The sequence below is a fragment of the Manduca sexta genome, chromosome 9, assembly GCF_014839805.1.
Source record: "Manduca sexta isolate Smith_Timp_Sample1 chromosome 9, JHU_Msex_v1.0, whole genome shotgun sequence".
NCBI classification, from domain to species: Eukaryota; Metazoa; Arthropoda; class Insecta; order Lepidoptera; family Sphingidae; genus Manduca; species Manduca sexta.
The window spans coordinates 13,145,053-13,172,491 of record NC_051123.1 but is presented as its reverse complement, the minus strand read 5'-3'; the positions used below and the strand labels follow the sequence as shown (position 1 = coordinate 13,172,491).

At 37.5% G+C, this 27,439-nt stretch overlaps 1 protein-coding gene across 1 annotated transcript; it reads right to left on the bottom strand.

The window, feature by feature from the left end:
- LOC115448452 lies at positions 1–25,168 on the bottom strand. The gene is made up of 8 exons (XM_037436843.1): positions 24,884–25,168; positions 14,565–14,646; positions 12,954–13,674; positions 8,625–8,717; positions 7,927–8,113; positions 4,618–4,837; positions 4,241–4,508; positions 1–3,165 (listed from the first exon to the last, which is right to left on the bottom strand). The coding sequence occupies exons 2-8, from the start codon at positions 14,618–14,620 to the stop codon at positions 2,989–2,991; spliced, it is 1,722 nt and encodes a 573-aa protein (XP_037292740.1). The 5' UTR covers positions 14,621–14,646; positions 24,884–25,168; the 3' UTR covers positions 1–2,988.
- Between the last annotated feature and the right edge of the window lie 2,271 nt (positions 25,169–27,439).

The window sequence follows — 27,439 nt, the reverse complement described above, 5'->3', positions numbered from 1 at the left end:
CATTTTAATAATTAAGTATTTACTTATCACATATAAATGTCATGATAATTTATTGTGTCATTTGTACCTTATAGACGATGCATCACCGTTGATGTATCACGTGTATAAGTTGTGCTTGCAGGACATTGGTAGCGAATCAAACATTAACATCAATTTTGTACCGTTATTTATTTATTATGTTCAGGTGCTACCATTAAGGGAACATAAAAAAAAAAAAAACTACACTATTCCCACGTTTACAAAGCGAGCAACTTGTTACAGCGGTGATCATTTGGGATCAGTTCAATCCGTAACATTAGATAAAGTTCATATCACAAATTTTCTAGTTACTATACAGTTTGTCGGGCCATCAACCCACATTGCATATTCAATCTGATATAAATCATACTAATATCACGAATGGATCTGATGGAGAGATAATCACTTTACAGTTGCCGATTGGGCTGGTCTCCATAAGTGTCGTGTAGTGTAACACTTCGTGACTAACAACGATTTGTAAGTACTTTGATGTTGGAATAAGTTCGGATGAATGATCATTGATTCGTAATTACTGCTAAAACGTACGCGTCGGAGGCGAGCCGCAAACAACTGCTTCGGTCGAGCGCTCAGCCGCATTGTTGCCTGCGGTCGCTGCAGTTTCTATGACGAGATGGACTGCAAATGCACACACCACGACTATTATTCAGAATGAATAAGAATAATGATTCGCTACTTTTATTTTAGTATGGTTTTATAAGTAAAAACACCACTGGTGCTGCGGCGTGGTGCAGTCTTGTACCTTCACCCTTTTTTTCTTTTTTCGCGGGGTTAAACGCGCTGTCGATACATTCACTTGGGGAACGATCGGTACGGTTATGTTGGTTTCGCCGGTCTTACGGCCCAATGTTGATGTTAAGGAGTACAGCATGATCCGAGCGATCATTGGACCGAGTCCCTAACCTTATGTACACCCTACACCGGCATACAAACCAGAACCCGCTCTCTAAGCGAGGGGACTTTCCAACTTAATCCTAACTTATATTAAAAGCCCAACAAATAATATATTAGAAAATGCATTTTTATTTATAAAATGTCCCTGTAGGGGAATGTATAGAAACCATAGAACTCAGAATGAGGGGTTTTCGAAAAGCTTATCACTGCCTGCCGGCATTAATGCCTTAAGAGTTGATTGGACGGATACATATGGACACCTCTTTAGTTTTGAAAAAATGATTCACCGGTTTCAACCTAGCGCAAACTCGCGTCGTGCTGGATAATGTTCTACGACCGCTTGGTCGTCGACACTCGACACTATCGCCACTCTGCACCGGCAGCGCCACCAAAGCACCGCGGCACACCTGTCCCACTGTATTGAAATAGCAAGGGCAAGAACAGGCTAGTTGCAAAAACATTTGTTAACAAATTTTTAATTCCCTCGCAGATCTGTGTTTCGTATTTAAATTAAATTTATAGATTACTAACCCCTTAATTGGTAACATAATGTTTTATAAAAAAAGATAAAATATTGCGGTAAGGTCGTTTTTTCGTCCGTCTAATCCAATTCGATATTACATTTGCAAATTTTATTTACGTATATTTACGAATACTTACTGAACTGTACTAAGGGAAAAAAAACAAACATTTGTTCTGTAATCAGCTGACGAGGTGTTTATGTTTGTACATTTTCCGCAACTAATTTACGTGAGTAATATATAACATCTACTATTATTTATTATTAAGTCCGCACAGGAAGTTTTTAGTCGCCGACAACGTTTGCGCGTGCATTTCCATATTATGAAATATTAAAACGTGCAGCCCCCAACTGAATACCATTTACTGCGTTTTATTGTTTGAAACGTGTCGTCGGATCGACTTAAAACGTCGTGAGTACAGGGCATTAGGCACTAGTAGTACAAAAAATATTCAAAACTTATAAATAACCAAATATACAGGGTCATTTTGACATTGCGTTACTAAATGAAGCCACATACTCGTCTTCACCTTTGCTGACATCGTACCAAAAATTATCCATTAGTAACGAATATTTTCACCAAAAATCCTGGTTTTAGTATCCTGAATTTATGATGAATAATTCAAAAATGTTAAAAAATTGCATTACGTTATACTTGAACGGCGCCTTAAGCCACGATTGAAGGACAGGTCATAGTGCTCAGGGAACACCGACACACGGACTTCATTCCAGAGCTTACTCGTCTAATTAAAATTACTTTCTATTAATGTTTATTTTGTTTGAAACTTACATTTTTTTATTTTACATTTACGGCTCAAGTAACTTATTGTGTAGTGTTATTTCCAAGTAGATAAGTGTGTGGTTTCATTTAGTAACGCGATGTCAAAATGACCGTATATATTGATGGTGCACAACATTCAAAAAATATATTACGATTGTTTTTAAATAGTATCCAAAAGTTAAATTAATTTTTTATATATTATAAATTCGAATTATAAATAGCCTCTTCTTTTCTAATTTTTTCTTATTCATGGGAAAACAAAGGCGTTATTGCACCACTGGGAAGTGAGAGGACCGCTCATTTTGATTTCACCGGTCTAACGACTCAATGTCAACGCTGGGAAATATACTCCCAGTAGGGTAGCATTTGAATTACTTGTAATTAAAATAAATATTTGGTAACAAAATACATATTTGGTATTTTAATTTCGTCCTAAAAAAAATATTTGTAAGTAATTCGTATTTTTAATACCTGACACTGTTATTTTAAATAGTATTTACTTAAAATATTTAAAGCTTCATAATACAATTCGTATAACCTAAACCTTCTTTTGGATACCTTTTTAAAAACAACAACGTTTTTTCAATACATCTTACAGTGTGTATACATTTTTTTCTCACAATACTAAGGTAAGGTTTTACGTTTTTAGAAGATATGTAGTAAAAATAATCTTTATTAGTTTGCAACACGGTCTACAAAATGTATTGAAAAATACAAAGTACTATGACTGTTCCGTATTGTGAGTGTATGTGCTCGACTAGAACATCTGAGGAGGTAAGATTCCGCTCAAAAGTTGAATCCCGGCATTCAAGTATGTCTGACAAATTTGCACGACTCGAGGATCGCTGCAGCCGTAATCTCTAACTAAGTCGTCTGTCAGGCATTGGATACTGGCCAGGGAGACTGCCGAGGAGTTCACGACGGCGTCTGGTAACTGGGGGAAATCAATTCAGGAAATACATGACATGTACTTACATGTGTTGCCGACACGTGACACTGCGCTAAAGCTATTGAGTCTCTGAAGGACATCGTTTAGATTCCTTCCTAGCTGAATTTCGGCCATGATAGCCAATCTTAACGGAGATCAGCTAAGTACACAGATATTATAGTGCATAAGTGTGTGCGCAATATACAGGTGCACTCTCTGTTCCTTCAATCTTAGTCCGGTGAGATGACAATCCGACATGACCGGAGAGAGATCGGGCGCAAGACCAATGGCTTTACGTGCTTTCCGAGGTACGGCGGTGCCACATCTCCTCTCCATTCCTGATTCCCAGCTACGACTGATTAATTTTAAGAAGTAAAAACTCGATCACAATAAATTGTTGGCCTGACCCGGGACGCGAACCCAGGACCTCAGTGCGGTAGTTACTACTACGTCACCGAGGCAGTCAAAACACATTGTTGGTGAAATTGCTGCTCATTATAAGACTCAACATTAAATCTCTCAAGGTGATAGGAGCAAGTTTGCGTCACACATTGCTTTGTTATTGCGGATGGCACTGCTCCTTGCAAATGTAGCTTACCATCAGGCGAGCTATTTGCTCGACTAGCCATTGGTATATAGAAAAATAATTTTCACAACGAACAATGGCACCAACGAGAAGCATAATAAGAATTCAAGAGATTAATATCTAGCCCTTTAAAAAGAGGCGATAGCCTAGTTGCCAAGACGAATGTCCGCGGGTTCAAATCCCAAGGGGTCACATCTCTGATTTTTCTAAATAATTATATGTGTATTCTTTGTGAATTATCGCTTGCTTTAACGGTGAAGGAAAACATCGTGAGGAAACCTGCATACCTGAGAAATTCTCTATAGGAATTTCGAAGGTGTGTGAAGTCTACCAACCCGCACTAGGCCAGCGTGGTGGACTAAGGCCGAAATCCCTCTCCGTAGTAGAGGCCCGTGCCCAGCAGTGGGACAGTATATAAAAATACAGGGCTCATATCATAACAAATATCTAGCCTTGATAGATTTATTGGAACATAATATCGTAAGTCATAATTACCAGAGGCACGAAGTTTTGCTCATTGGTTACAATATCGTTTCCTGCAGACTCCATGCGGCTCACATCAATGGATTCCACCTCTGAGGTACTTGAGTCAATGGATTCAGATTCGACAGATAGCAGTCTGGGACGTTTGCGTCCGGAACTCCGAGTGCTCGGAGTCTGGGCACGTTTGCAGTTCCTTTGGGGTTTTTTCATATCTTTAAGGTCTCGAAAGGGGCTCGAGCATGATTGTAAGCCCATAACATGCCGTGCGTACGCGTTCCCCCTGCATCCCATACACACGGTATTATAAAATGTATTATACAATATAATATAAAATCTACAATAGGAAATAAGCAGCGAGTAGATACAAAGCATGATACAACTATACGCACCACATGTCCTCGAGGGTGAAAATGATTTCGATTGCTCGATGAGTCATATTTCTGAAGCAGGTGTTCTTACATTTCATCTCGTAAATGTGTTGGATCTGAGTACCGGTGGCGGGCACGACGATTGACAACCAGGACTGCGGGTTGGCCGGCTCCCCCTGCTGGTACACCCCGGGCCCGGGTTGGTACGAGTGCAGAACGCTCTTGGCCAACACTTCACCCCCTAAGACAATAAATACTAGCAATCAATCGAAGTTCCTGCTGACCAAATTACATTTTTACAACAGTGTTTTATAACGAACTAGCAATAATTATCACTGACAATTTTCTTTAATCGAAGCACGTCCAAATGTCCAAAATGGAATGACCGTATGAATGACATAACAACATGCTTTTACTGTCAACACTGACAACAGAGTTTCAATTTGACACCACAATCTCCATTTACAAAATGATTCGCCATTTATTGAATTCATTTATTAATAAAAAATCTGATAAATGAAGAACCGCTCTACTGATTTTGTGCAAACTTCACATGAACCATCTACTCAATAGTCCGAACAAAGCCTAAACATTTGGTTTGGATAGGTGAGCCCGTTCTAGCTGGCTCAAACCTCACCTTCCTTCCTTCTAAGGAAGGTGAGGTTTGAGCCAGCTCTCAGAAATCAGAACGGCATGAACGTGGGCTTACGAAAATAATCTCTTTTCATTCAGCCTTTAACTAACCACTAAGCTGTCATTAAAATTTGTCATTTAAATACTAACTTAAATGTATATTTCCTATTTTTCTAATATTTCTTCAAATACCGGAAATACCGAAAATACCGGAATACCGGAATTTATTGTAGGTCAATACCGAAAATACCGGTTTTGAAAAATGGTCCGGTATTGCGACCCCTAGTGCGTCGTCTTCTTTATGAATGAAACATGGACGTACAAATGTCACGACAGTACAAATAAAACTTGAAAATATATTTTAATGAATATAATATAGAGTTATGTCAAAACTCATAGAACAAATATTGTTGTTTATGATGTTAGCTATCTAGTCCTGCGAGGTTGTTGGTATTTTTTAACCCTGTATAATGCACATATTACAATACCATTTGTTTTCCTGCGGGGAAAAAGGCGTTATCGCTACCACCACAAGGGGGTGAGTGGAACGGTTGTGTTGGTTTCACCGGTCTTACGACCCAAGGTCGACACTCGGAAGTATAGCATCATGCGAGCGAGCATTGGACCAAATCCCTACCGCTATGTACGCTCTACACCAGCTTACCAACCAAAACCCGCGGTGGCCCTCATCGGCGTATACGAGACGGCCCCGGAGTATCTTGTTGCACTGAGATAGTTGCGCGGAACAGTCTCTGCATTATACCGCATTGCGGCACCTCTGTATTTGTGGGGGCTAAGATGCCCCCGGACGCTGAAGGACGCCTTTGGCGTCTGCAACATCGGGAGAGCGACGTTGTTGTCCACCTCGTAGTCGCTGTATTCGCGCGAACTGACCCCCCCTGCTCGCTCCGCGGCTCTCAGTGTGTCCCAAGTAGTCGCCTCTTACGACAGGTAGAGATGCCGTGGCGGAACTCTTTACATGCCCCCGAACCACAGGGCACGAGGCGCCGGTCAGTCGTCTTCCCGGCGCCTCCTTCGTCTCCTCTGGCTGCGGACGGGATCGTCCAGCTCACGACCCCGCACTCTCCTTCCGCGAGATGACGCACTCGCAGAAGGAGCCCATCGCTCGCCATGACCTCCTGTCGCTGACCATGGCGGTATATTACACTACTACTGCCCCAAAACACCTTATTACTTGTCGCACCTTTAGAATTAGTCTGCGTTGCCGTTTGCCTGATGGTAAGCGATACGACCGCCCATAAACAGTAGAAACACCATTCAACACATTGAATTATAAAGTACTGTTTGGTATTCCACTGCACTCGACATCCTGAGACATGAGATGTTAAATTTCATTATGTCCGGTAGTAACACTGGCTACAATGCTATCATTTCATTATGTTAGCTGCCACATAAATTGCATGAATTATTGCAAGGATGCAATACCAGTGCGTCGGTGCACTACGCGTGTGATATCCGAATTCAGTTTTTCATACTAGTAATAATATTTTCAAATCAGACAAAAAAGTTGCAATCTTTTGTAATCTTACCAACAGTCAATTGTTGTACTAACAGCCGTTCTCAATAAACCATCCTGATCTCAATCTTCAATCCTATTCAGAGAATGCATCAGTCAAAATAACTCATTTGTAAACGTGTCAAATATAATTGTTCTGGTAGGTCCATTTTTGTGATAATGAAAAGAGTGATGGGGACCGTTTATTGAACATTAATGATTGTTAATCACTCAGACATTCTTAACCGTGGCTGCACAGGGTAGGTTTGGCTGCTGGTAGGATGTTTTATTTCCGCCCGGATAGCGACCACCGTACACAAGGAGTTAAAACTCGCCATAGTGGCCCATGTAAGTGTGCTGCGTTCCGGGATCAGCCTGTGTATATCCGTTTCCAACGGGCCGGCACAATTGTGTCGACTGCCGAGGGCTAATCATCTCTCGTCAGTCGACATTCTATTTGAACCCCCCCGAAAGCTTGTACACTAAATGCAGACCGGTTTAAACATAGCATAATATGTTCTGCGAGACGTATCAGTAGAGACCGGATTATATGAAACTTAAAAATACCGAAAAACGTCAAAATATGCAACATAAAATAATGAAAAGCAAGTAATAACTAGATTTTTATTTATCAGCATACAATTGACAATAGAAAAGAAGGCATTGCTTGTACCTACACAAAAAGTCCCGTATTTAATTTTCAGAAAGTTTATCTTATTTGCAATAATATAACATATAGCCTAAGATAGGAAAAATATGCACATGACTTATGGCATTATATGCAAAAACCGGCGAAAATAGGCAAATTATGCAAATGTATATATTAACTCCAGTTACCAGTAAAAGATGGATGTCTCACGGCTTGTATCCTGAAGTTAGCATGAGTTCCAAATAAGGGGCCGTTCAAATATTACGTTAAGTAATTTGGGGGGTCTTATTAAACATTACGATGCGTCACAGGGGCGGGAGGGGGTTTCGGAGAAATCGTTATGTAACATTGTTTTTTTTTATTTTAAAACACAAAGGTATTTTAACGACTTTCCGGTATTTTGCGTAAAATAATTGTGAATATTAGAAAAAGGCGTACACGCAACGTTACGGCGCGTTACATGGGGGGGGGGGGGTCAAAAGTCTTCAAAAATTGCGTTACGTACTACTTGAACGGCCCCTAATATACTTACTGGCTGGCCTCAGTTTGTCGTAATGGCTTCTGCAAGTTTCCACTCTTTTTCCAGCTTGAATGGGGTTAGCAAATACAAGCATAGCCCGCACACACATCGGCTCATTCCCTGGTAATCTTCCATAGTTAAATTGCACCGCGAAAGGTAGATCCGGTTTCACGAGCGCAAGGTTGAACCTCCTCGTAAACTGTCAATAAATAATATTTATATTAGTGTTTTTTTACACACTCTACAGTACAACATAGACTTGGAATTCTTAATAACTTTCAAGTTTTTGAGATTGACGCAGCATCCACCTTTAGATAGGGCGGGGTGTACCATCTGATTACTATTGTATGGATGATATGTACTTGTTAAAAAATAATAATGATCTTCAATTCATATTTAGTACTAGCTTAGGCGCATGCGCATCCGCCCGCGTGAAAAAATAATTCCCGCTTAAATAATTTCCTGGGATAAAAAGTTGCTTATTGCATTCGGGACTGTAGCTTCCTATTAGTGGAAAAAAAACGGTTTAGTAATTCCTGAGATTAGCGCGTTCAAACAACCTCTTCAGCTTTATAAATGAGTATAGATTTATAATGACTGATCAGTGATCACCATCTCAAGTCATATTTACATTAAGACACCATTTCGGCGGAAGATTTTATTCCGATTGCGAACTGAAGCAAATTATATATAAATTAAGTATTACTTACAGTATAATGTTTTGGTTTTTCCTTTGGAACTAAAACTTTCACCGTAAACGGTAAGAGTTTCAATGGTTCCTTGCTAGGAACTCCAAGCGAGATCTGCACAAAATAAAACATAACTGTAGTTTATACAAACACACGAGTTGAAAAATTAACAAGAGAATACTATACAAATACAATACGGATGCGAATTATACTTAATATCAAAACGTACCGACATCCTCGTTAGCAAGTATAGAATAGACTTAAAATTTAGGAGATAAACATTACACAAATGAAGGTGCAACTAAGGGCGTGTATAAGAAAGGCAAATAATGTAGGATATGTTGGCTGCGGCAATGCGAGTGCAAAGTGCCACACGAAACACGTGTTGTGATTTGACATTTGCGGCACTTCTGTTCATCCCAACACGTAGCGTGTGCTCTTGGGTCCTTGTATAGGTACTTTTAGAGCATGTGGCGTGTTGTGTTGCACTAGCTGTGCACTTCTATTTATTTATTTTCTAATACACAGTCATTACAGACATTTTCCAAAGTGATAATGTGGGGTATTATTAATGTAAAATCAAAAAACAATTATAAAACAAAAAAACAAACAAAACATTATTAAAAATAGAACAATATAAAACATAAAATGAATAAATACTAATTATTAGGTATAAGATAGATAATGGTTACAAGAGATTAGTTCCAGCCGCTGCTCGAGTGGGCTTCAGGTAACATTTCAAGATAGAATTGATAGAGTAGTCCGTACGTATTTTGTTCCCTGCTACTTCATCTTAACATTAGATTACACTTCTCACCCAGTTATGACTATACGCCGACTGCTTGTTAACTAAACATTTAAATTATGTATTGTAAAATTGTTAAAGCTTACAACAGATCGTATACATACGTGTTATATGGAAAAACATTCAACGAACTAGCTAATTACTGATGCTGAAATTACTATTAAACGGAGGTTTCGCGGAGAGCTGTGTCATACAGAACAAGCTCGCTCAAGTCGCCGTTCGAGCGGCACCGCGAGCGATTTTGTATCAGAGACTTTCGCGCCCTCACACACACACACCAGTACAACTGCAGTAAGCCAGGACCGGCACGGATTTTATGACACCGAGCGGTACAGCTCAGTGAGTCTCGGGGAACAATAATCTGTCTTTATCCCGCAACGAAATTAATCAAATAGAAAGATAGGGAAGAGTTGGAAATATTAATTGTCCACTCCCCTCTATAACTAAGCGGGAGACAAAATAATAAAGGACAAAATAGTATAGGGACATTTACAACTAGAGAAACAGGTAAAAAACAGCGCCACGAATAAAAATGTAATAATACGGTACTGTTACATATAAAATACAATTACGAAGCATTTTCAAATAGTGATAAGAAATAAAACACAATAAAGTAGCCATTCATTAACTACTTAAATTTGATCGCTTACCTCCTACGACATTATACCTACTGGCGCGCCTCCAGGTCGAGTGGTGCGCGTGCGGCGGCGCGGCGCGACGTGCCTCATTTCAATGAACGACGTTTAAGTTCATGATTTTTGATCGTATGATTCATTTCCACGAACAAAATAATGACCTTTTTTAACTTGACTTTATTATATAGATATCCGTGTGGAACTACTAAGTTACTGTATCTACTTGAAGCAAACTATACAATAAATCTACGTACATACATGTTTAAACAAAAAAAAACTAATCTAGAATGAAGAATATTTGTAAACACATACGCCGGTATTTAAAAATGATATTACTACTCTACTGATAACAACATTTGTAAAGCATGAAACAAACCAAGCGAGGAGAGTAAAGAAAGCTTACAATTCAATTAGAATCCACATAATTAATGCGTAGTTTCGATTTTCAAGGCCAAAGTTTTTATTTGGTAACCATTTCGCTGTGGTGTCTACAAATCCATGCCCATCAATAAAAATTCAGACCTGTAGAGAAAGTCCATAGGTAAGTGAGGCATCCGGCCGTAATACTTAAAAAACGCACAGCCAAGAAAGACAGTGACCAGTGGGCTAGGATTACGAGACCAATTTTTAAGTATCACGAGCTCAGCTCAATGCCAACAACGATACCCGTATTCACAATACTAACCCTGTATTGTATAGGGTCATTTTGACATTGCGTTACTAAATGAAATCACATACTCGTCTTCACCTTTGCTGACATTGCGCCAAAAATCATCCATTAATAACGATTATTCTCAACAAAAATCCTAGTTTTAGTTTTCTGATTTTTTGATCACTTATTAATTTAATGCGACTATGGCTATATTTTTACTGTCCGGCCAGCTGCGTCAGACACGTGACGTCACGGTCTCTATTCTAACCGGCGTCAACCAGTCTCGACTCACCGTGTTAATACAATATTGGTGTAACTCCGAATTCCGATGCATATGCAGTTAATCACTACACAACTTTATGTACCTACTCACATTATATCTTTACATTTTGTCGATTCATTTATATTTAGGTTTTCTGCTGATTTTATAACTTGCTACAAGCCAGGAAATCAAATTTATTTATGTTTTCCACTTAATAGCCTACAAACACGGACATCATGTCGTTTTTAAGTTTACATTAAGATGTAAACTTAAAAACGACACTAAAGGAATCTACTTGTATTTAAATTGAAACTGACAACATTAGAAACTTTTTCATGACGCGATTAAAATGTAACGAAAGCCTTCATATAGTACTTTGTTTTGTTCATTTAGATACCGTCATTTCTTTTTTCTATTATTGTACGCGATTAAATTACCGTGACGTAACTTATTACGTCTTGGTAATTTTATCGCGTAGTCTGCTTCACTTTAAAGAATCGCACTAAAGTATTAATTATCGTCCGAAACCCACACATACGAAGTAAACCGCATACTACAGGCAAAATATTGCATGTGACGCTTAAACTACACAAATATAAGTACATATTACATTAATAAAAATTGCAAACAATGCTAGTTCGTGTCTATTAGGAGCAAAGACTTGTTTTCGAAATAATTAATTAAATATAATAATTTCATTTATGAACACAAAACATTTGTTAAAGCAGAACAAAATTGAAAAATAGAGAAATTATTTTAAAAATAGTATTATAATACAAACCTATTTAGTACGTACCTACAAACTGCAAACTTATCAACTCTATATAGTCCATTGAAATGTTACAATTTTAAGGACCGAATATTTAATTTTTTTGAAGGACGCAATTTTATTTTTGGGAAATGTGTGGGGGATCAATAGACGCTTAACCTCAAGTTTGTGGGGTTGCCACCTTTGTCCCGCGGCCACCATCTCGGAAAAAGCGGTGAAGACACTTTTTTCGCGGTATCTTGGAAACTATGCTTACAAAAAATTGTAAAGACATAATTTGTAGCAAATTGTTTTGTCTACAAATATTTCCGAACATCATAAAATAGTTTTTTAAAAATCTGTCATCATGCCTATTGATGAGTTTTTCCCATTAGTGAGTTCTTGCAGTAAACCAACGATATAATATATTTTGTGATATTCTATTCCTTATGAGGTGAATCACTTGCGATTAGCTCTGTACGATATAACGCTCAGCCAAGGTCTCTAAGTACTGAGGACCTATATAATTCATTATATTCGTCTGGCAAGCGATGTTTCAAATATATTTTATTAATGTTTAATTAAGTTGTGTATTAAAACGAAATGAATGTGTTTTTAGTAGAATTACTTACCTATTTGAAAGGTATGTTTTACAAATTTCAAGAACATTTTATGTGGCAGTTATTGTATTAGACGGCCAATGCAGATAGAATTTATTTTATGATAATTTATTTGTGAGCATAGACTAAGGAGGTTTTAATTTAGTCGACTTATACTGCCGTGCTAAGTTCAAGAGCGGTATCTCAAAAAAAATCTAAATATTGGTTTTATGTCGTCAGATAGCTTAAAAAAAATACCCATGCAATGAACTTACGTAAATAACAGTATCTTGTTTAGAACTTGTTAAAAAAAACCTTAAAAGAGTTTATCTATCTCCGTTTCACATAAAAACCTATAAAACTGTATTTACTGAACTTCTCTTATTTCGAAATAAGGTTTCTCTGACATACGGCTTTTACGCTTAGCACGGCAGTATATATTTATGTGATGAGTGCCGTTTAATAAGAAATTGTGAAGCAAGCCTTTAATATTTAAAGTACCTGCTTTTCCTCGGTGTCCATAGATATGCTGCGGGAAATTAATAAGAAAATAATAGAAAAACTGTTTTTTTTTTTAAATAAATACATATAATACTAATAATCAATACTAAACCATTTGAAAAATTATGATAAAAGAAAAACAACTCACGGGTGTTCGCGGTGCGGGTTGAAGTTCTGGTGCCGCATGTTGCTGCCTCGGCGGCGGCATTACAAGTTCTGGTGCCGCGTGTTGCTGCATCGGCGGCGGCATTACAAGTTCTGGTGCCGCGTGTTGCTGCATCGGCGGCGGCATTACAAGTTCTGGTGCCGCGTGTTGCCGCCTCGGCGGCATTATAAGTTCTGGTGCCGCGTGTTGCTGCATCGGTGGCGGCATTACAAGTTCTGGTGCCGCGTGTTGCTGCATCGGTGGCGGCATTACAAGTTCTGGTGCCGCGTGTTGCTGCATCGGTGGCGGCATTACAAGTTCTGGTGCCGCGTGTTGCTGCATCGGTGGCGGCATTACAAGTTCTGGTGCCGCGTGTTGCTGCATCGGCGGCGGCATTACAAGTTCTGGTGCCGCGTGTTGCCGCCTCGGCGGCATTATAAGTTCTGGTGCCGCGTGTTGCTGCATCGGTGGCGGCATTACAAGTTCTGGTGCCGCGTGTTGCTGCATCGGTGGCGGCATTACAAGTTCTGGTGCCGCGTGTTGCTGCATCGGTGGCGGCATTACAAGTTCTGGTGCCGCGTGTTGCTGCATCGGTGGCGGCATTACAAGTTCTGGTGCCGCGTGTTGCTGCATCGGTGGCGGCATTTCAATTCCCAGTGCCGCTTGTTCATTCATCGCCAACATTTCTCCAAGTTCCGAGAACGAGTCGAATCCCGACGGCGAGCTACAAATCGTTAATTTGATTTAAGACCAAGACCAAAAACAATCACAAAACATATTTTGATTATAAGTTTGTTCCCGCCTTTAACACCATAACTTCAAATAATAGAGCATGTTTTCGCTTTTAAATTGTTTTATGTCTTGTTTAATGGGGTTTCGTTTTTTTAAGTAATTAATTTCGTCGGTTGAAAGGTTAGCCTTGCACCATTTGATATAGTTTCTTATTTGACGTCTCTTTTTACATTACTATACTTAACGAATGCTACAAAAAACATTCCCTCCTTCAAAATAATTTTCCTTGCAACATCATATTATCGTACTAGTAACAAACTATTATTTTTTTATTTATTCAAAGATCGCGAACACCAAACAAACAAAAATTAGTAATGAGTATCTCTAGTAATCTCAACAGAGATTAGCCAGGTTCATGCACTGTCTATTCCTGCACTCTCATGAGTTCGGTGAGACGGCAATCTAACATGACCGGAGAGAGATCAGGTGCAGGATCAACGGCTTTACATGCCTTCTGAGGGACGGGAGTATCACACCTGAGTGACTCAGTACCTAATGTTTCGAGATGGAAAAACCCAGTCACAATTATTTTGGCCCGACTCGGGATTCGAACCAAGGACCTCTGCGCGGTAGCTGTACTTGTACTGTGTACAATTACAACTACGCCACGGAGGCCGTAATTCCTATATCCTATACTTATTTATTCAATTATCTTGATTAGTTTTTATCTATACATACTGATATTATAAGAAGTTTGTGAGTTTGTTTATAGGTTGGTAGCGACTAATCTCCGGAACTATTGAACCGATTTAAACACTACACCTGATGTTACTTTTTTATCTGCGATCAAAGGCTAGTTATAAATATAAATTAAATACTCACTCTAACATGCCGTATTCGTCTAGAAATTTATCTAAATCTTCAATAAAGTCAGACATATTTGTGGTTTCTTGTGAATTTTGACCTGAAAATAATAAATCAATTTAATTATAAACCTCTTTGAGATTCTTAAAAATAACAACGCAATACTAATCGCCACGTTAGGGCAGGTTGCGTTCTCGGCTTTTGTATGCCTGTGGCCGTAGGGCATGCAATCCGAAATTAGGTAAATTTGGAATCTCGAAACAAATTTATCCATATTTCAATTCCAAAATTTAGAAACATTATATCAGAATGCTGATAGCTAGGGACCGGCTTATATGTAACATTAAATTATAAGTTTTAGGAACAAAACAAAGGACACATTACAAATCTTAGATTCCAATATTATTATATTGGGAAAGTTTGCGAAATTGGGTGTTTGTTGTCTAAAACAAGCAGAAACAGTGGGTCAGCTTTGCTTGGAATTTGGCAACGGGTACTCATATTTACTATCTTACAATATATTTGGATATTTTCCTATTATGGCGCTATGAATTGTTACAGCTTTTAATAGGGCTAGCGAATTATTATAAGTTAATTTCTAACTTGTTTATCCCTGAGTACTTGGTGGAACCGTTATACCGGGAAAGGTATTACACAAGGGTGAAACCATGAGCAAAACTTATTACTTATATTTATAATAAGGTAAATGAAAAAGCTGACAGCATGGCAGCCTTCGCCGTGCGTAAACATAGGGCCGTTTTGATTGGCTAATATTGTTGTATCTCAATATTAGCCAATCACAACGGCCTTATGTCCGTTTCTCAGTGACGTTGGGCACTGAGAAACAGACTTGTTATCACAGCATTACTCCGTCCTTAGATAAAAAACGTCTATTAATAAGGGGGTTAGTTATTAGATCTTCATACACTGGGTCTTAAAAAAATAAAAATAAATTAATATACTTACTTAATTTATCACGTAGGCGAACAAAGTTGCACTTATGATACGTCAAAACAGCATAAGAATAATTATTATCATTTCTATACAACTATTACTTACTTATATAACTATGGACATTTTAAATTAGGGATAAAATTTATAATAAAGACAAGGTACAAACCGAAGTAACCAGCTCGGGCTGGCAAGTAGGGGGAAATAGAAAGGTAACGCGTCGCGATCCTCACCGGCGAGGACATGAGCCCTAACCTAGCTAACCTACCAGCCTTTCACTAGCTACCTTAGTGATGACTACCTGAAGAAGAAAGGTAGAAAGAAACTCCGGGCTTTCTTTTTTGTCATCAATTGTTCAGTACATCTTTTGTATTTTTTTTTCCAAGTCTTTCTTGTACATATTCACAATAGTTATATAAGCTAATGCACGCACATCACCGTTAACATGGGATAAGATGAAATCATATCGATTAAACCTGGAGCGGCATAAAATAAAATTAAAGATAGGAAAGAAAAGAGAACATAAATTCATACTTAAATAACGGCGTACAGCGTGCATTCGCCTACATTTACGATCATAAATTTTCAGTCATGAGAAATGAAAAAAGGGGACTTTGTTTTACAATATATTTTTGTAGAACTTTTTAAGGGGAAGAATTCCGTGATATATATTTATTTTATAACTTTAACCGTTTACGCAGCGCACGCAACGGACGCTCTCAAAACTAATAAATTTTCCCTGTTTTTGCAACATGTTTCATTACTGCTCCGCTCCCATTGGTCATAGCGTGATGATATATAGCCTATAGCACTCCACGTTCAAAGGGCTATACAAAACAAAAATATTTTTTCAATTCGAACCAGGAGTTCCTGAGATTAGCCGTTACTGCTCCGCTCCTTTTGGGTATGGCGTGATGATATATAGTCTATAGCACTCCAGGAATAAAGAGCTATCCAACACAAACATATTTTTTCAATTCCAACCGGTAGTTTCTGGGATTAGCCATTACTGCTCTACTCCTATTGGGTATAGCGTGATGATATATAACCTATAGCACTCCACGAACAAAGGGCTATCCAACACAAAAATAATTTTTCAGTTTAATTTTTCAGAGATTTGCGCGTTCAAACAAACAAACAAACTCTTCAGCTTTATGTAAAAGTATAGATTTCTTGGAACTTTTAAAGAGGATCAATTCCGTCATACATATTTCCTTCGTAACTTTAACCATTTACTCAGCACGCGCAACATAATTTTTCAAAAGTAATAAAATTTCCCCGTTTTTGCAACATTTTTCATTACTGCTCCGCTCTTATTGGCCTTAGCGTGATGATACATAGCCTATAGCACTCCACGAACAAAGGGCTATCCAACACAAAAAGATTTTTTCAATTCGAACGGGCAGTTCCTAAGATTAGCGCGTTCAAAATAACAAACAAACTCATCAGCTTTATATCATAGCAGAGAATATAGATTATAAAGTATGGATGGCAACCAAAACTGCAAATGTGCTACCGGCTACGTGACCGAACGCATGCGGCGTAACCTGCACGAACATGTTCGCGAATGTTCGTACCGGAAATCGAATTCCTACTTTACCTCGTTGACATAAGAGTCCAAAATAGTGCGCAAGATATATTTATTTAACGAAACTTGGGCGCGCGCTAAAGGGTTTTTGGACGATACTTTTAAGCTAAGATGTTTTTATTACATAGATACGTTGTCCGAGCTCAATACTGGCAAGGCGAAAGTAAGGTAATTGCCCGACATTCACTTGTCAACCTCCAACTGCTGTCGCCGCTAGTCTAACTTTTTTATTTTTATAAATAAAATGCCTTCCTGTGTTTTTAGACGATGTACGAATTATCTAAGATGTTTTTATTACATAGATACGTTATCCGAGCTCAATACTGGCAAGACGAAAGTAAGGTAACTGCCCGACATTCACTTAGTCAACCTCCAACCACTGTCGCGACTAGTCGGCTTACTAACTTTTTGTATTTTTATAAATAAAATGCCTTCCTGTGTTTTTAGACGATGTACACATTATACTCCAACTGTGAATGAAAAACGTTTCATTTTATACGTTAGTAATAAGTATACACTCTTTAACTTACTTTTAAACTAATAAATGCATTTTATTCGACTGTCATGGCGACGGGGCGGCCGACGCTCGGGCCCATTCGGAACCACTCGGGCTCGCTCGGGCCGTATCGATGCGAGCCGCTAGGGCTGTGACTATAGTAAATACTCCGCTGTTTTTATGTGCAATTTTGTTAGTGTATGACGCGTCTATTTGTAAAATGTCATTGCGAATTATACTCCAAATGTCAATGAAAAAAACGTTTCATTTCATACGTTAGTAATAAGTACTTATACACTATTTAACTTATTTTTTAACTAATAAATGCATTTTATTCGACTATCATGGCAACGCGACGGGGCGGTCGACGCTCGGGCCCACTCGAGCACACGCGGGCCGTTTCATTATGAGCTGCTAGGGCTGTGATTATAGTAAATACTGCTCTGTTTTTATGTGCAATTTTGTTAGTATAAGTACTTAATATATTTTTACAAAACACTTAAATCTCTTTCATGACGTACTAGCAGACGATACTTTCTCCATATCTGGCAGTCTGGCACAATCCTAATCCTAGGTAATAATGAAACAGTTTACGTAGTCTTCGGATAAAGATTAAGCTGAGAAATCAAAATGCCAAATGTGATGGGACCATTTTATAAGTATATAATAATTGTTAAATCTCATTATCGAGTGAAAAAGTAAAATAAAAACAATTGTAGCTGTAGCGACAGCGTCGCACATAGTATCACGTAGACCCAGTTTTCAGTATCTTGCTTAAAGTACTCTTGGTGTTCAGTAGCATGCATTGATTTATTTTTTTGACCACCATATTTTAAATACATTTTCTTGTAATTTTTATATTAACTACACTAAAGTAATTTCATATAACGCTTGATTTTGACTTCATTGCTTGATTTTGGGTTAAATTATCAGTTATCACGATGATAATGCTTAATGCGGAGCCAATAAATAAATCGGACTACAAATTACAAGTTCAATGGAGGATCGAATCAAAACAAAACTTCAAGTCAAAACTTTCCGAACACGTTTTGGCCGCGATCGATCACTGCATTTGATATTCGTTATAACTTCCGACGTATCGAAATCGGAATCGAAGCTGTAACACCCTAGAACGAAAAACGTCGATAGCAGCTAAGAGTTTTAAGATTAATAAGTATAGAGCGGACATTGAGAAGATTATCTTACAAAATGTTGCGCTTCTGTGATGGTTATTCAATCTACCGTGAAATAGCGAAACACCGATGCAAAATACTTCATCATATTTTTCCATATCATGATTTGCACTTTTTTAATGTGAATATTGGCATATCTATAATTTAAAAATGAATCGCAGAATGTCTCGCTAAGCGCAAATCTCGAGAGCAGCTGAACCGATTTCGCTACTTCTTTTTTTATAATATTCATTGAAGTACGAGGATGGTTCATATGGAAAACATTTTTAAAAATTGCTTGAATACCTCTAAAAACAACACTCTTCTATATTTCCATACAAAAGATTTGTAATCTATCTATACTCTATACTTATAATAAATCTGTAGAGAGGTCAATTCTGTACATGAAATATATTTCCAAAATAACTATCAGGGGGTGATTAGGGATCGATACTGATGCCAAAAATGCAATTAGTAAAATTTTTGTCTGTCTGTCTGTCTGTCTGTCTGTCTGTCTGTCTGTCTGTCTGTATAACCGTTATAGAAACAAAAACTACTCGACGGATTTTAACGAAACTTGGTACAATTATTTGTCATACTCCTGTGCTGGTTATAGTATACTTTTCATCACGCTACAATTAATAGGAGCAGAGCAGTGAAGGGAAATGTTGGGAAAACGGGAGAAGTTACTCCATTTTTAAGCTTCCGTCGCGTGTGCAAACTTAATGGTTAAAGCTACACAGAAATCATGTATGACGGAAATGTTCTCCTTAAAATTATGTAAAAAATATCCCACGACAGCATATGTCTATCTTTTATGGTCGACTCACAATAACACGTGTAACTCCCGATAGCTTAGCAGTTCGAAGCTTTCTCATTATATTTGTCTACTCTTACGTTTATAACACTCTCAGTCATCCCTAATTAAAAAAGTTAACATTATTAAATATTCTATAAAAGAATCATAGAAATCGGTATAGAAACACCAAAGTTATACATGATATGCTAATAATAAGCCATCACGCGTGAATACTGAATCCCATCATCAGACCCTGACCGGACAATCGGACCACCTGCATGCCACCATACATTAAAAAACATCCCGACAAATTGAGCACCTCATTTTTGAAGTCCGAAATCCACGCGGGCGAAGCTGCGAGCGGAAGCTAGTAATACTTAAAAGTCAATGCCATACCATAAAGGTTAAGTGTTGCAGGCGTCGAAAGCGCAATTACCCTAATTGAGCTAACGACGCCTGCAACCCTAATCAAATCGACGCAGCAACCTATTAGCGCAATTGACTTTGGAACGAATTTCCAAGAATGATTGACGGATTCTCTATTTAGATATTTGGAGTTTGTATTCGTTTTCATCGACGATTGACTTATATCGTCAGAAAACGAATTTTTGCATTATCAACATTTGGATACAGTTTTTGCTTACAGAAGAATGGAATAACTATTAATCTCGACAATTGTGACTTTCTCAAAAGCGAATTAGATTTCTTAGGCTATCACACAACGAGGAAGGAAGAAGGAATTCGCCCAACAGACAGACGGACAGACAGACAGACAAAAATTTTACTAATTGCATTTTTGGCATCAGTATCGATCCCTAATCACCCCCTGATAGTTATTTTGGAAATATATTTCATGTACAGAATTGACCTCTCTACAGATTTATTATAAGTATAGATTACAATAGGGCGACGATTACTAACTGTCGTTCGTCGTCATCGTCGATTATTAATTATCGATGAACTAATTGGGAGACATAGGTGGTTACAAAACCTCTGTGTTTTAATTTGAGATGAAGTTTCAGTGAAGTATTGCCACCTCGTCTCCGTGAAAAGTTTTTATCACACTGTTTATATTTAGCAAAATTGCCTTTAACTTGATCAAAAAATGTTCAAATTAAATTATTTTGGACATGTTTTGTCCTTATAAATCAATTTAGCACGTAAGACAACACTTTTCTTTCACTTTATTAAATTAAGTACCTTCATACTCTTAAATTAAAAAAAATGGTGGTGTAATGGTATTCAGGAGTTCGCGTAATGGTGTTCAGGAGTTCGCGTAATGGTGTTCAGGAGTTCGCGTAATGGTGTTCAGGAGTTCGCGTAATGGTGTTCAGGAGTTCGCGTAATGGTGTTCAGGAGTTCGCGTAATGGTGTTCAGGAGTTCGCGTAATGGTGTTCAGGAGTTCGCGTAATGGTGTTCAGGAGTTCGCGTAATGGTGTTCAGGAGTTCGCGTAATGGTGTTCAGGAGTTCGCGTAATGGTGTTCAGGAGTTCGCGTAATGGTGTTCAGGAGTTCGCGTAATGGTGTTCAGGAGTTCGCGTAATGGTGTTCAGAAGTTCGCGTAATGGTGTTCAGGAGTTCGCGTAATGGTGTTCAGGAGTTCGCGTAATGGTGTTCAGGAGTTCGCGTAATGGTGTTCAGGAGTTCGCGTAATGGTGTTCAGGAGTTCGCGTAATGGTGTTCAGGAGTTCGCGTAATGGTGTTCAGGAGTTCGCGTAATGGTGTTCAGGAGTTCACGTAAAATTGGATGAAATTTGGTATGGAGATATTTTGAGACCTTGGAAGAACATATAATGATTTTAATATACCCCACACTCAAATTTGAGAAAACACGTTAAAAAATCGAAATTCCTATGGAAACCTCTGTTTTTTCGCTAACTGTGTTTGCCTCGTTATCTACCTTCGCGTCGCGTCGTCGTGAATGAAAACATTTTATGTAGTAAGGTTCAAAAGTTTTTGGCCTGAGCTATAAAATGAAGTATTGACATAAAACCACTATTATTATTTTTCAATATAGTCTCCATTTATTGCAATGCACTTTTCACAAAGCTTTACTAACATTTCTATATCCATAAAAAGTACTCTGAATTTTTCTCTTCAAGGACTCGCAAGATGCCTGATATCATTCACACTAAGTCAAGTACTTATGTGATCATATAAGGAATGTGCACAAGAAAAGTTTAGCCATCTGATTATTTAACATGAATACCATGCATTGTTGGAAAAATTCATATGGGAAGAAGTGAAAAATAACATTTGATTTGCTGATAAGGTATTATTGTATATCTGGATGACATAACAATAAACAAATCAAATGGTGTAAAATTCTATTACATTCCCAAGAATAGTCAGCCCCGGATCTACGGGGAGGGGGTCAAGCCGGGGCCCTCGCCCGGGCAGCGAATTTCAGACGGCGGCAAATTCAAACTTGGCAGACGAATACATAACTCATCATTAATGCAACTTTTACTACTGAGACATACAGTACATTAATTACTAAAATTATTTCCCGCGGGGCGCAAAATATAGGTGGGTGGGGGTGGCGTTTTCCAGATTTTGAGATCAGAGATCAGAGAGTATATATAGTTGATAATTTAGGAAGGCATTTCATCAAACCCCTTCCTTTCAAGTTGTAACTACAGCTTTCGTGTTCATTACACAACATGATCTTCCTCCTGATTTAATCAATGTGACCAATGTGGGATCATTGTTACACATTTTTATAAAAAATAATATATTTTTTATTACAAATAGTCTTTATTGAGCTCCAGTTATTACAATTTAAAATTGTGGTACAACCTCCTGAATTGGGCTCCTATATCTGTATGTCAAGAGAGAGTTCCTACCATATCTACTTACAATTTATTCCAAAAAGAAAAAAATTGCTGTTGACCATACAATTTATACAAATTTATAAGTTCACAGTGTCTACAAACTGCAATAAATTCAAAAAATTATTATATTTCAATAATATTACGTTTAAAACATTTAATATTAACTGTTTCTAAACGAAACAAATACCTCCTCAAAGATCAATAAACTTGTAAACATAGTATAAGGCCTTTAGCATCCATCTACGGGCTCTGTCCATATAATACAGGGTTGATATAATTATATTGCATTGCATTTAGACATAGACTGTAAATGCAAGTCTCATGGTTGAGCACCAGCCTCATCTAATGGAGAAAGGGTCTACACCTTAGGGGGCTGTGCAGTGCAAGTACCGATCGGAACACTTTACAGACCCATTGAACTTCTTCAAGTGAGGACTTGTTAAGAATGTACAATAACCCATAATTTTTTTTGCCATTAAACATGATTAAGACACAGTACTGAGTCACATTTCACAAATTTAAAATTGATATTATGAATACACATTAAATTATGTATTTTGTATATTAAATTAAATTATGTATTGACTACATACAGATTATTGAATATGTATTGGTCAGATTGTAATTGTGAATATTTGTGGACTACCAGAGCACAACACACTATTTCATAAATTTGATATTAGACAATAAAATATATTCTACAATTTGTTTTAAATAATATTAAATTTACATAAAAATACCTGCAATATTAATGCTTTCTTAAAGTTTTCATATACTTATATGATAGTTTTACAATGAGATTATTTTTTTATTATTTATTGCACTTAATATACAAATGTATACAGGCGGACTTAATGCCATAGGCATTCTCTACCAGTCAACCTTAGGGTGGTGCAGAGATAATCAAGGTAGGTGCATCACGATAATACGACATTGAAAAGAAGGTATATATAAAATACCTATAATAACTATAAATACAATATAAGTAACATTGTAACTATCAAAATACATAAAATACATATTATAATTATATAAACATATACGTATAAATATACATATATACATAAGAATATATACATATATACATAATATTATAAGTTAAGGTGGTGACTATTCCGCTTCATTCAGCAGTAACTGTTGAACTCTTTTTGAAGGCAAACCGAGTGGTCGACGATCTGATTTCGGTTGGGAGTGAATTCCATAGAAGAATAGATTGGACAGCGAAAGAACAGTGAGTAAAGTCAGAGCTTTGACGTGGGCATTTAAGGAGAAGATTGTTAGCTGAGCGAAGGTTCCTATCGTGACTATTACAGAGGTATTGGAAATTTGAAGATAAGTAAGTAGGAGGAGTAGGGGAGTTAAGAAAAGAGAATAAAGTAGTTAGTGCTCGCAACGAACGCCGCTGACGTATAGGCAGCCATTTAAGTTGTAGACGATAGGAAGAAATGTGATCATATTTACGGAGGTTAAACACAAATCGAATGCAGTTATTTAGAAGTCAGTCTAGTTTGTTGAGTAAGTCTGCATTCAGATCAAAATAGCACACATCACCATTGTCGATTATAGGAAGGATTAAGGATTGCACCAGCAGAGTCTTGGTCTTGGGCGGGAGAAAGTTCTTCAGACGGCAAAGAGCACGAAGGGTACCGGTGACTCTCTGACAGACTGACGTTACCTGGGGCCTCCAGCTCAGGGTAGAATCGATATGCAGACCGAGATCTCGTACACTAGAGCTCCAAGGAATGATTGTATCGTTGAATTTAACAGGTGGAATGATCGTATTATCCACCTTGCTGATCATCCTGGAACTACCTACAATAATGGCCTGACATTTCACAGGGTTCACGGATAAACCGAAAATAGATAGATTATATATTAGATTCAAAGTTAAGAAGCTAAATATTAGTTTCTGTTTCACTTAATCTATATAAAAATTGATGAATACAATATTTCCAATAACACTTATATTCAAAAGGGCTTGCATTGCTTGTTTTATACAGATCCAATGTGAGCTTTTAAATGACAATTCCCACAATACTCTTAATAACTGACCCTTTGCTCCATTAACACTTTTACCTTATTGTTTTTTGAGTAGTTGTGTTAACTATTTAGGGATACAACTACCAGTGTAGGCTGATAAAAGTATTTTGTAGACATTACTACAATTGTTCAGGTGCAATAATCACTTGAACATGTTATAATAGATTTGTAAGTTCAAGGTGACATTGCAACTTTACTTCTTCACTCCTATGGCTCATTATATTTTACTGGTACTGTTAAAAATAACGATGAAGCGTATTTAATTATATTTTTAAGTTTTGAATTGAATTCACTTTCAAATAGTGTATTTGACTATAAAATGCAATCGTTCGAACATAATATATTATGAATGATGTTTTTATAAGAACGTGTGCAAATATTTTAGGGACTAGAAATTTTCTACAAATACAAAATATGTTTTAAAGAGAATTTACTATGAAAACTCAGTTCATTTACCAGTGCAACAGCAACAAGAACTTTTATGAACACACCAGAATTCCAAGCACTACATATATGCAAAGTACAAGTCTATCACTAATTAACAGCTCATTCAATTTTAAACACTAGAGTTTTATTTATAATTTCCACTGAATTACAATATGGGCAAAAGCAAAGGGCAAGAGATTCAATCGTCACTTTGTTCAATCTAATGTTGAGTAGGACATACAAGAGGCGGTACATTTGTCCGGGACATGACGTCAAAATGTAAGAGTGGCTCAAAATTATATATTGTACTACTTCAAATTTTATGTCGCGGCAGTCGCGTTACTTATTCTCTGTCTCTGGTAAACTGTAGGACGAAGACAATGAGGTAGAGAACCGCATGCTACAAATTGCAATAGGATGATATTTTACAATGGATATTACATTACGGCGTTTCGAGTCGCGAGAGAGAGGGAAATATTTTGAGGGTTAACATTACAAAATACTGTAAGATACGCATTGAAACGCCGAGCCTCACTACGCCTCGCCTCATTTGAAGTAGGACGTTGTACCGGCTCAATGCTAAAAAGAGGCTACTCTTACAAACTCTTTTTTATGTCATGTCCTACCCAACTCTAGTTCAATCGTACTGCGATAAACGCAGAGACAAATAAACTAGATAGACTCGCTCAATTCGCGGCTAAGTTCGCATGTGTTCGCATGGTTCGCAACTGAGTTCGCAGCTAATACCAAAGAGAATTATTATAATATATATTTTTTCGAGACCAAACACAAATAAACAAACTTTGAATTCATTGATTATTCAGTTGGTAGTTCTAACCAGTGTTGTCAAATTATTTCTACCGTTGAACCGCAGACGTACTAATAAAGCATTTAGATCACCTTGGATTAAAATACAAAAACAGGTTCTATCCAGCGTAAATTGTCTGATGACCTTTTTTAGTTGCCATAATATTTTTTGGTGCCAAAAGCATTATTATGTAATGCAATGTGTAAGGCGTTTAGTGGTTTAACATTTATCTTTTCACTGACTGTTGTAAATTAAAACTTTAGTAAAAATTATGACATGCTTTCAGTGAAAATTAAACATGATTTTTCGCTAAAAATAGAGTTTGTACCACCAATTTTTAGAGGATTACCCATTAACTTATGTTGGCACGACCGCCCTCTATCTGGTTTGAAAGTTAGATTACTTTTTCTCGTATTATATCATAATCAGCTATTCTGTTTATAAAATTTACATACGCATATATCATACATATATTTTTTTCCTGTAATCCCAAAAAAACCGTAGATTTACAAATAAATCGTTAAATCTAGCTACTTAGCCTGCTGGACTAGAGTAGACTAGAGTCTGGCCAACGGGTCGTGTCACATAAATATAGCGGCAAATTAAAAAAATCTACGGTTTGTAACCCCGTGAAGACTAAAAAGATGAGTTTATCTTGCAGTTATATTTTCATTAAAAAAATATCTTTTATTTTAACAATCTTAAATAAAAACATTAGTCACTTGATGTTTACCCGCGGTTATAAGGTAAATTTTTTTTAATTTGCCGCCATACTTTCTAGCCACGATTCTTTGGCCAGACTCTATTTACGCAAGGCTAACAGCAGATACAGATAAACTAGACCAATCAGAGCCTGCAAAAGATTGCAAAAACTGCGCTCATTAGCTAAACCAAAATCGGGCTGATGGAAATGCAAGGGATTGGTCGTTCCGATATGACAGGCAACGTTATTGGTTGAGCTTGTTCAAATGTGGATCACGCCAGCTTCTTCTTGAACTTAACGTAGGTAATAGCTGCTTGTTCTTGTTCTAAGGTAATAGCAGTGCTATGCCAACTGTTTAAGCACTGTATTGCTGTGGTACAGCTACACAGTGCTTGAAGTCAAGTAAAAAAAAAACCTTAAAAAGCAAAGCGCGGGAAACTTTGGATTGTGACGGATATATTACCAGTAAATATTTCTTATCAGCTAAGTTGTAATTATTTGTATATTTAGTAATTTAGTGTTTTCTCAATTAGCGTATATAATATATGGTTTTTTTGTAAGTGTAAATATTATTTATTAAGTAGTAGGTATGTACCCTGACCAAGGTTGGTTTATCCCCAGGGCGGGCGATTTCGTTACAAATACAACAATAAATTCACCGAGGTTCATGGATTGTTCTTAAATGTGTGTAATAGTCGTAGGTAAATGATTATATTTTTAGTAAAACAAATATTTACGTTCTCTCTTTACAGAGACATCAGAGAGTTACATCGTCTCCATTATATTGCACTCTGAATTTTACTGCGTGGCTATTGGCTACAGCAACCTATTAAAATATAATAACCAACTATGTTGACTGCCTTGGTGGCTTAGTTGTACTGCATGCGTGGTACGGCAGCGCTTTGAGGTCCTGGATTCCAATCCTGGGTCGGGCAAAGTGATATTTGGGTTTTTCTGCTCAGTATCAGCCTGGAGTCTTTTTTGTTTTTTGTTTTCGCGGAGAAAGTGCCTTATTACTACCGCCCAGCCTTCGAGGGGGGGGGGGGGGGCGGTTGAACGCTTATGTTGGGTTCAC

What these genes read in the sequence shown, in the direction of transcription:
- LOC115448452 (XM_037436843.1), bottom strand. Translation starts at nt 14,620, where the DNA reads ATGTCTGACTTTATTGAAGATTTAGATAAATTTCTAGACGAATACGGC. An exon ending in AACCCGCACCGCGAACACCC is followed by an intron (nt 8,718 to 12,953) that starts GTGAGTTGTTTT and finishes TATTTTGTGCAG; the next exon opens with ATCTCGCTTGGAGTTCCTAG. An exon ending in AAAAACCAAAACATTATACT is followed by an intron (nt 8,114 to 8,624) that starts GTAAGTAATACT and finishes ATTTATTGACAG; the next exon opens with TTTACGAGGAGGTTCAACCT.